This window comes from Camelina sativa, chromosome 9, assembly GCF_000633955.1.
Source record: "Camelina sativa cultivar DH55 chromosome 9, Cs, whole genome shotgun sequence".
Taxonomy (NCBI): domain Eukaryota; kingdom Viridiplantae; phylum Streptophyta; class Magnoliopsida; order Brassicales; family Brassicaceae; genus Camelina; species Camelina sativa.
The window spans coordinates 6,119,359-6,130,818 of NC_025693.1; the positions used below are offsets into that span (position 1 = coordinate 6,119,359).

The 11,460-nt window shown below is 35.5% G+C and overlaps 2 protein-coding genes across 2 annotated transcripts; both read right to left on the reverse strand.

Annotated features, from left to right (window-relative positions):
- LOC104710601 lies at nucleotides 4,405-6,834 on the reverse strand. The gene is made up of 5 exons (XM_010427233.2): nucleotides 6,411-6,834; nucleotides 6,234-6,307; nucleotides 5,663-5,968; nucleotides 5,482-5,565; nucleotides 4,405-4,976 (listed from the first exon to the last, which is right to left on the reverse strand). Exons 1-5 carry the CDS (start codon nucleotides 6,783-6,785, stop codon nucleotides 4,664-4,666), a joined length of 1,152 nt encoding a protein of 383 aa, XP_010425535.1. The 5' UTR covers nucleotides 6,786-6,834; the 3' UTR covers nucleotides 4,405-4,663.
- LOC104710602 (serine/threonine-protein kinase D6PKL3-like) lies at nucleotides 7,976-10,499 on the reverse strand. The gene is made up of 3 exons (XM_010427234.1): nucleotides 10,319-10,499; nucleotides 9,146-10,062; nucleotides 7,976-9,063 (listed from the first exon to the last, which is right to left on the reverse strand). Exons 2-3 carry the CDS (start codon nucleotides 10,039-10,041, stop codon nucleotides 8,181-8,183), a joined length of 1,779 nt encoding a protein of 592 aa, XP_010425536.1. The 5' UTR covers nucleotides 10,042-10,062; nucleotides 10,319-10,499; the 3' UTR covers nucleotides 7,976-8,180.

Genomic DNA, 11,460 nt, shown 5'->3' on the forward strand with positions numbered 1-11,460 from the left:
CCCCAATTAACCATCTTTTATTCGCAGACGATACAATGTTCTTTTGTAAGTCCTCAAAAACCTGCTGTGAAGCTCTGGCCCAAATCCTGTCTCAATACAAAGGCATCTTAGGACAATGTATCAACTTATCTAAGTCAGCTATAACCTTCTCCTCTAAAACCTCGAGTGAAACTAAGAACAGAATCAAGCAAACACTCTAGATAAACCAAGAATGAGGCATTGGGAAGTACCTGGGGCTCCTAGAAAACTTTGGTAGGAAAAAACGGGATTATAATAGGCCGCGACTTGCTCAAGAATGGTTTGGGATGGTCTATAGGAAAAGGTGATAGAGTGCGGGTTTGGGAGGACCCGTGGCTCTCCCTACAACAACCGCTTCTCCCATATGGCCCCTAACAACCGCTACATCATCTATGATGGTTAAGGACCTGATTTGTCCAATATATAAAGATTGGAACATCTCAGTTATCCAAAACATGTTACCTCAATATGAGGATGTCATTCGTACACTTATCCACAGTCGAGCTAATACGCAAGATGCACTCATTTGGTTACCCGAAAAGACAGGATTGTACTCAATAAAAACAGGCTACCAGTTGGCTTTGCAAGCGGCCACTGAGGATTCAACCCCCCATAAGAACTTCCGATGGAACAAGAACATCTGGCACATCAAAGTGGCTCAGAAGATCAAGAATTTCCTCTAGAAGGCTACGAGTGGTGCTCTTTCTCTAGGTAGCAATCTCGCAAAACGAGGTTTGCTATCTTCGAGTCTTTGTAAGAGGTGTGGGGCTAGGGAGGATGAAATCCACCTGTTTCATGCTTGTCCTTTCACTCAGAAGGTCTGGGAGGCATCCCCACTGCATTGCTCTTTTTACCAAGAACAGTTCCAGTCGGTCTATGACTTGATCCCTAGAGCTCTGACTGCGATCAATCTACCACCCACGGGTCTCTCTCCTTCTCCCCTTGCTCCATGGATAATGTGGAACTTGTGGAAAGAAAAAAATTACCTCGTCTTTGAGGATCGGTCCATTACAGAGCATGAGATCATTCTCAAGTCTATAAAGGAGGCATCAGAATGGGAAATGCTCAACGATTGCTACCAAAGCATCAGGTCAAAACTGTTCCTCTGAGGCCCGCTAGTCGTAATGATAACGCCCACAAATGTTTTGTTGATGCAGCCTGGAGTCCGACAACAAAGTATTGTGGTCAGGGATGGATTCTCTTGGACCCCTTTGGTGACTCCCCTCTACGATCCACCAGCTCGCGAAGTCCTGTCCCCTCTGCACTCATGGCGGAGGCATTAGCCGTTCGAAGTGCCTTGGTAGAGATCACAGCCTGCTCATCAATCACCCCCATTCGACATCTTGAAATTCACTCAGACTCTCAAGTACTGGTGGCGAACCTCAATACAAACGCTTGCTCTAAGGATCTCAAAGCTATCGTCTTTGACATAAACTGTATTAGTTCAGTTCTGTCTTCTATCTCTTTCCACTTTGTCCCCCGGTTGGACAATGGGATTGCAGACTCTCTTGCTAAGTTTACCCTTTATGCAGCGAACTCCTTCTCCCCTAGTGGAGGGTAGAACAATTTCCCCATCGTAATATTAATTTCTAGTTTGACCAAAACAAAAAAATCATAAAATAAATTTAGAAGGTATATAATAAACTAAACTAAAACAAACAAAACCTAATGAGAACACGACCTCTCACAACAGTTTGACAGCAACGTCAAATCTATCTCAGGCCAATGAGACTGAATATTTCCATAGAATAGAAAACCTAATGAAACCCATGTATCACATCCCTATATAGTTTATACACAACAACAAAAAAATCTTTATATATCAATAAAATATAAACGTTAACAAACGTCAAAAATATGTAAAAAAACAGGTATGGGCAACGAGTTTAAGAGGCAAGAAGAAGGTTAACACTGAATTACTACACTGATGCATGGCCAAGACCCTTACGTTTTTGCGGAATTATTTTTATTTTGATATGGAATGGAAGAAAAATCAATAGGTTGGTTTATGATGATGAAATTTAGGGGGTGAGACATTTTAAGTGATTTGTGTAAAATTTACAAATTCTATGTTATTCAATTATGAATTTTAAAAAGTCTATTAAAATCCACTATTATTGAACTGATGATTTAAAAATCTACTTTAAAATCCACTGTTATTCAAAACAGTTTGTGAATTTGGATTTTAATAACTTTTAGGGATTCTGGAGGATTTGAGAGGATTTGTTAAGCTAAAAATACAAAAATCCAAATCTAATGGTTTTAGATGATATTTGAAAGAATTTTACAGAAAATCATATCAACTTCTCTAAAATCTATCAAAATTCCAAATTTCCTAAATCCCATCAAATTCTCTAAAACTATGGTTTCAATACACCCCTTTAGAGTTTGTTGGGAACTTGATCGGTATATATATAAGGGAGGAGATGTTTAGAGTATGTTGTTAGGTTTAACTAAAAAATATTAAAACTAATATTTTCTAAAATTTTAAGAAATATTTGTGTAAACAATTAATATAGTTTTTATAAATTAACAATTATTCTATTGAACATATTCAAAAAAAATTGATTTTGTTATCTTCATAAATTTAGCTAGTTACCATAATTGCCAGATTTTGATTAATCACCATAAATATCCGATTTCAAACAAATATTAGTGACCCATAAATAGAAAACCAAATCAAAGATCTAACTTAATATTGCGCAGATGTTGGCTGTTGTATTTTGTTTTTTAAAATTAAGATCTTAACAAACTTAGAAAATAGTTTTAATCCAAAATCATCCTAATGAAAATTCACAATTATTTTTTGTGTGAATTTAGTTGTTTTATATTAATATTAAATTTGTAATAGTAATTAATATATTTAATTAATTAATTATCAAATTAGTATCTGATGTAAATAGTACTAGTTCCAATTCTTTTGGAAAGTTACGATTATGGGGGAATAATTGTTTACAAAAATCGGAAACCTTATCATAATTTAATAAATAGTAAATTATAAATAAAAAATATTTAATGCCAATGGCATGATTGTAAATAGGTTCCAACTACAAGATTTATTTGCTAAATGTCTTCAAAAATGTATATATAGATTTTAGTATAGATTAATCATGATTGTAAATTTGTAATCTATTTCTAATATGAATTTATGTTTGGTACTCATGTTAATGTACATAATCTGCACTATTTGGAACTTTAAACACATAGATCTAAAACTAAAAATAAGTTTTTTTTCAAATATGAAATTCTCCTCGACATTTTTTTCCTTTTCTTCATCTCTCAATTGTGGGAAACCGGTTTACCACCCTTTATCATATTAAAGTGGTTATCTTCTTTTTAAGGAGATTACGAGTTATTAGAATTTAAAAACTAAAAAATATTTATCTTTGATGTTATGAGCATCCACAATGTACTTCGTACATTAAGGAAACCAGCAGTTATCAAAATCATAATCTTAAGGGAGCCATCAGTTTTGTTTATCAATGGTCAAGATTGCGATCCGCGTCTAGGTTAGGTAACCAATCAGAATGATTGTCGAAGATGCTACAAGGATGAGCCAAACGACAAAAAACAAAAGGAAAAAATTTAGACATATTTATTTTTGTCTCACGTCTCAAAACTGATTCTAAATGACAATTTTGGTAAATACAAAAATTAAATCAGAATTAAAAGTCATTTCTAAACATTTATGTGTTGTTTTAGTTAGATGAATGTTGGATGTGTGATGTTATGGTAATTTAGTAACTTATATGTATTATTTTGGTTCATTTCTCTTTATTTTACAACTTAAAATTTCATTATGTAAGAAATATCATTTATTCTTTTAGTGTAGACTTTTAATCAAAACTTTTGTTAGATGATTTCAGTTTGTTCCGAGCCTCCTTTCCTAAATGAACCTAAATCCTAAATTCTATATACTAAACCTACCGTCTCAAAATTATTTCCTAAATGTTAAATAGAGAATCTGAATATAATCTTTTACAAAATTTAACGTATTTTACTATTTTTACTACAAACTATATTATATCGATAAATAATTTTTCGCGCTGTATGGCAGATCCGTTCCAACTTCCTAGTTAGTCTATAATCAGTAATCATTTCTCTTTGTCGATTATGATAAAAATTACACATGGATGTTTTTATATTCTTTCTGTTTTTCAATAGCTTTTCTGATCTAAATTTAAATATCATCAAAACCGAACTAAAACTAAACCAAAATTGTATCATTCAAACTAAACCAATATTGTATCATTCGAACCAAACTCTAAACGGCTTAAAAATTTAAATATTTCTATTAAACTATAACATAAACGAAATGTAAACTGGACTGCCTTAACTTATAACTGTGACTTTTGTGATTGCCTGTACTTAGGCCGCATGATAATATTGATGTATAATTGTATATCCATGTCAATATAACAAGATAACCAAACTAAACCGAGTCAAAGATAGATTACATCCCATTCCGGTATTTGCCATACCGAAACCAAACGATTGTTACATAGTTCCAAATATTATTATTACCTCTCCATGTTTACTTTTCTTCCTTTACTGCTATATTATAATAATATGGCTACCAAAAATAAACTTTTCTTGTATAGGTCAAAAGAGGAAGCCAGGAGGGTGGTGCAGGTTGTGTAGGTTCTTAACCTGACCTTCTGTAAATGCTGTAAGCCACGGCTATGGTTGCGACAGCTGATACTGCTGCTGCTCCCAAGAGAACCTCTTCTTTCCCCATTGATCTCAACCAATTTAGCTTCATGCATCCTTCTTTCTTCTCTGGCTCTGGAGCTTGGTCTTGGCAACACGAAACTCCGTTTGTACCTTGGCAACAACCTCCTGAGAATCCCTTCTGCACCACAGGTTCGCGTGGTTCAACTTTGCCGTTTCCGTTTGGGATTTTATGTTCATCCTCTTTTGCAGCTTCTTCACCCTCAGTTCTGAGTCTCATTCCTCCCCTGAAACGGAAATTATCAGGGTTAAACAAAGAAACATAGTTTTGAATGAACCTAAGCTTTTGAGAAATCAGAAAAAGGTAAGAACCTTTAAGGTCCCTTGGCAATGTTTTTCATAAAACAAAACAATATTTTCAGATAAATTGACTGAATGAAGGTTTATGAGCTTCTAAGTTCGGAAGATAACAACCTCAACCAGAATACACATTACAGGTTACTTTTTGCTGTCTCTATGCAGAAACTTGTTAACTGTTCTAGCTATTATGCTTTAGTATCATACAGTCATACTAGTTAAGACATAATACGGACTTGTAACATCCATTAGCAAACAACAGTTTTTGTATGTTGAAAAACAGTTGTGGTTCCAAGTTCCAACACGAGGTTATACATCTAGTGCAAGATTCACCAGACGTATTGGTGTCGGTATAAAACTTATACTGGACAAGAGGAAAAGTTGTAACAGCAACATATCTGCAACTAACTAGAAACCAGAAGTTGGAAAGCAGACCTGGAAAGGTTTTGAATGATTTCTCCTTTCACGATATGCTGATCAAGCATTGCAGGCACATCATCAGGAGTCACATAGCCATACCTGCATAATAGCATATATCATTTTCTGATGCATAAAAGATTACAGTTCAATTTCTTTTCTGAATTATACAAGCATGTTGAGTTTGACATTTTCTTACCAGTGGCCAGACATTTTTCCAGCTGAATCAGGGCTGAAGACAATCAAATTTCCAGCATACTTGTGCCCACCAATATGAGAACATGGCAACACGAAGATTTTTTCTGAAAGTCCACGGGAACCTATCTCCTCCTTGAACTTCTCCATAAGAGCTGGTCCACAAACTCCACATCTCTTATCACGGCTACCATGAGCACATACAAACACAAAGGAACCAGTTAACTCTTCCTGAATCCCAGAGGTCCATGGTTTCCCTTTAACAAGCACATCTTCCACAAAACCATCCACATCTGTATCCTGAAGCGCCCTTTAACAATAACGACAGCAAGAGAAAAATGTACCAAAATAAGTAACAAGATGGCTAAAGGATCCAAAACAACGCAAACAATGATAACACATAAGCATCTATCAACCGAATGATCAGAAATTGGATTTTCAGATCCAAATCTCGAGTTTAAACATCATCATATCCACAACTTAAAAATAACAAAATCTGAGTATCTTACAGGTCTTAAATCCCTAGAAATCGAACTACTAAGCAAGAATTCAAAACCAGAAAGCCAAGAACTTACTTGTATCTAACCATCTCCGGGAAAATCAACACATCTCCATCCGATTCACCACCACCGCACACCGTCAACTTCGTCTACAACAACAACAACCAAAAAAAAACATTCACAAACTATAAGCAAGACTTTTCACACCAAAAAATCCAAATCTCAAATAAACGCTTGTGTTGTGTTAGTTACCTCAACTCCGAAATCAGCTTTACGATCCTTAAACGACTTAGCGAAACGCTGAGGAAGACCTTCAGTTTCAACACGAGGAATCCAAGTCTCGTGACTCTTGTAGCAAAGGAACACATGTCGACCGTACGGCCCCACGGAACCGGCGAGCGTATCAGTGTACATCTCTTGCCGTTTAAATCCATACAGCTCCTCTTCCAAGACCGCCACAGCGTCAACGTTAACGTTCTCCTCTCCTACTTCCGCCATTGAAGTCTTCTTCCTCACACCAAAATCTAGGGTTTCGCAGAAGCAGTTAGAAGAAGAAGAAGAAGAAGAAAGAGAGAGAGAGTTGAAGAAGCGAATCAATCGAAATGAAGATGTTAATTTCGTTATCATTTAAATAATTTTCTGGAAATTTTTATGTTTTAATTCATTAAATCTGAAACCAACCGTCTCTCGCAACTCCACGCCAAATGGGCCTGATGTTAAAGTGACAGGTCGGTGACTCAATCATTCTACCAACCACGGCTGACAAAAGAGGTTCGACTTACGTGTGCTAATTACCTACCAGTCTCTCCTCGTCCGTCAAACTGATACGGTCACAGACGTTTACTTTAGTTAAGTGAGATGCTCTTTGAATCTTTGATTGTTTTGAAGTGTTTATACGTAACTATACATTTATCAATTAGGAAACACCACACGTAATTAAATTCAATTGTTTTGCAAGCCAGTCTGACTAAATATAGATTATTTTTTATTTAATAATAAGAGATTAATAGTTAATATAAATCTTTACATCTCTAGTTTACCATTTCTTTTAAGATTCCTTCTGTTTTTATAGTTTCCTTTTAGGAAAATTACTAAAGATGAACATTAATGATTTAATGTTTATAGATTCTATAACTAATTAACTACTAAAGAGGACTACTACTAAAATAAATTGTTTCACTGATAGGTTTTTTTTTTTTTGAATAATATTAAAACTAAGGAAATTAATCATTTTTTTCTTTTTACTCTAATCTAACCATTTCTAGCCAAATTCATGTATTTTTTTTTTTTTACATTCCCCCATCATTTTACAGAAAAATTAGGAAAGGGGAAAAATTGAGAATTTTAATATTTGTTTTAAATTTTTAAATAATGAAATTTAGAGAAAAAAAAAATATGTTTTTAATTGTTGCTCTAACTTCACCATTTTTAATTATGTTCTCCTTTTCATTTTTTCTTTTTACTCTAATCTAACAATTTCTAGCCAAATTCATGTATTTTTTTTACATTCGCCATCACTTTACAGGAAAATTAGGAAAGGAGAACATTTTAGAATTTTTATTTTTAATTTTTAAATTTTAAATAATGAAATTTAGAGAAGAAAAAAAAATATGTTTTTCTCTATTGCTCTAACTTCACCATTTCTGTAATAGTAATTCCTTATGTGTTTTTGAGATCCCTCAATAGGAAACATATTAAAGAGACACATTTGTAAATTGTTCCATTCCTCTCTAACTTAATGAAGAACACTAATCTTATATGATGATTGAAAAAGACAAACATCTATTGATGATTATATTTACATATCTATAGTTGCATTAAAAGAAATTTGTTTTCAATATATGTATTGGGAAAACTAGATACAACCTCACCACAATGTGAAGAAAGACACACAAGTCAAATATTTGGTAAGAAGAAACACATCAGTAGCACAAAATCTAGACACCAAAACCTCCAAAAGTAAAATCATAATACGCCGGAACAAAGATTGAACCAACCAAAAATGATAGTGAAAGACACAAATCAGAAGAAATCAATTTCCAAATAATTACCAGAAGGCTTCACATCCACAGTAGGTGGCTTATTATCATGACCACCATGTCCACGTCCTTGACTATGACCATGACGAAGACTGTGAGCTTGATCCATGGGTTTAACCGGTTGGGGAATCTGAGGTGGACTGGTGCATCTGATCAAAGCCCAGTTCACACTTTGGAAAAACGGATGCTGTTTAATCTCAGTGGCTCCTCTCCTATAAGCCAACCTGTGCTGAGGCTCTTTCACTAGCAATCCTCTGATCAAGTCTCTAGCTGCAAAGCTCACACTTGGGTGCTCAGGAAACCGCAATGGCTGTCCAACTACGTTAAAGAGTGTCGCTCTGTTATCAACTCCTCTAAACGGTGTTTTCCCAAACAGAAGCTCATAGAGGAATATTCCAAACGTCCACCAATCAACAGCGCTTCCGTGACCTTCTCCTTTGATAATCTCTGGTGCTAAGTACTCGTGTGTTCCAACGAAAGACATTGACCTTGCACTAGTCGGTTCAGCGATCAGCTCAGGTAGCGGTCTGACTTGGCGGCTCATATCATTCGACTTCTTCTTGTTCTTGCTTAAGAACCGAGGTGTGAAACACACTGGCTGGATACAGTCAGCCTGAACAATACAACTCGATTGGTCTACACATGTTGGCTGGATACAGTAGCTTGAGCTTTTCGAGTCGAGTGTCGAGGTTGCTGCAAACCGGACTAACGTTGGAGAGACTGCACATCTCAAAGAGAGGTCGAAATCGGATAGCATAATGTGTCCATCTTCACGAACCAAAACATTCTCAGGCTTAAGGTCTCTGTATATGATCCCAAGCATGTGTAGATACTCCATAGCTAGAAGAACTTCAGCAACATAGAATCTACAAACCAAAACAGCAAAAAAATATCAAAACTTTAAGCAATCAACGAGAAACATTAAACCGTAAAGTCTCGGTTTTTTACCTAGCAGCGTTCTCAGGGAAGTACTTCCCAGGCTGTTTTTGGCGGAGAGAATGTAAATCACCACCAGGACAAAACTCCATAACCAAACAAGAATGATTCTCTGTTTCGAAATGCGAATAAAGCGTAGGCAAGAAGGGATGATCCAAAGATTGAAGTATCTCTTTCTCTGTCTGAGCTCTAACAAGCTTCTTCCTAGCAGCAATAGCTGCTTTCTCCATAACTTTCACAGCGAAACTCGCTCCTGTTCCAATCAACTCAGCTAAGTAAACCTTCCCAATGTCACCTCCTCCAAGTTGTTTCATCAGCTTGAAATCTTTAGCCTCAAGGGACGAACCAACACGAGAACGAACCTCCTGAATCGCAACCCAACGCTTATCGTTGTTAGCTCTATGAGGCTTATACGCTGCATTGCTCATACCACTCGAGCTACTCTCGTCACTAACATCACTCCCTGTACTTCCTCTGTATATCATTAAACCATTCTTCTCCAAATCGATACCACCTACACCAATAGTGCTCGTGCTTGCACATTCACTGACTTCTGTGTTGGTAAAGCTCTGTTTTGCTTCAGAGTAAAGAGGTGCTGTGTAAAACGTGTTCGTTGGGCTAGGGTAAAACCTCGGCTCTGATTGTTTCTTCATCCTTATAATCGAAATCGGTGTTTCAGATTCAGCAGAAACAGAGGATTTGGAACTTTCCATAATAACTTCAGGGGAAGTTGTTTCTGGTTCTGGTTGTAGTACTGGGATTAACGTCTTCTTCAATCGTCGTTCTGATTTCTTGGTTCCTCTTGAATCGATTGAGAAAGATGTCATCGAACCTTTGGATTTAGCTGGAGGGTTTCTGGGTTTGGACGACGATGAGCCAACGTAATCGACTGATGATGAAGATTCCATTGAAGGTGTTCGACACAATTCCTGAAAGAAAAAGGTTTTAGTTAACTTCGAAACCGAAGAAAGAAAGCGAAAAAGGTGAAAAACACAGCAAAGATTACGGCAACGGGAACATCTTTATAATCAATGATTAGTGTTGCTTATACTCAATCAACGAAACCGTTCTAAGTAACCGCCGAGAAAAAAAAATGAAAAAAAGTTTCGATTTTTTTTCCCGCAAAATATTCAAATTCCGGGAAAGGTTGCAGAAACAGAGAAGAAGAAGGAAAGAAAGTAACACCTGATCATAGACAAATCAGTAAGTTTCTTAGTGAAGGAGTGAAGTGCAAAAAATCGTTTCTTTTTCTGTGACTGAGTTTTCGTATATCCGATCCGATCAATGTCTCAAGAGAAGAAGAAGAGATGAATCGATTAAAGAAATAGTTTTTGTTTTTTTTTTTTTTTTATCTTTGTTTCTTTAATTTTTCTTTCTTCAGGTGAATGAGGAAGATAAAGAAGATGAAGAAGAAGAAGAAAGATTAAAAAAAAAAAAACAAAAATGTGTTTGTTGTTTAATGGGAAAGTTTTGTAACCAAACTTTTGTACACCCTCGATTTCTTGCGATGTTCCCTCAAAAGTAAAGGTTTCTTGTTTCTTGATTTTTTAAAATGTAAAAGTTAATTACTGTAATTAAGTAGGGGAGCCGATTCTAAGCACGAAGATTATATTATACACTCGTTTGTGTATGAATCTTCGTGTAATGTTGTACTACATTTGTTATGTTATGTCTATGCTATAAAGTTTGAGCATTAGTATCTACTATTTAATAGTAGGACCTAAAAATAATAATTGTCGGGTCACATTAACTGTGGGCATATTCGACGAATCTGAAGTCCAAAATTTTAAAATTATGAAAATTCGACTAGTCTCTTTTATCATCAATAATTTTCCATGTTACTGTAAAATGTAAATCATCCAAGTTTTGGATGAATGCGGTTTCATTTTTATGTGTTTGAAAATCCATGATATAAAGATTTAAAAGGAACTAATAAAAAGAAGAAATTTTTTAGAGTAATTGACTTTATGATTTCATAGGTATATCCGTATATAGCTTATGGTGCTTGTCGAGTTGTGGTTACCAAAGAGCCGGTGACTCCATTAACTCGTTGGTAACATTCAAGCATGGGTGATGGGTCAGTGCTTGAGTCTGCGAGTAGGAGTGATCGAGCACACTTACCACAAAATTAAAAAAGTGTAGCTTACGAGTTTACATCCAACCCTGGTCGTATAGTAATCTCATTCATTTTTGTGGTCTATATGGACATATTATAACCATATTAGATGCTTAGAGATAGCTTTTATATATAGTTACTTGTTTTTTTGTTTGTCAACAATTTTATTTGATTAACTTAAAACAGCCAATACAAAGAACGTCGTTTACAA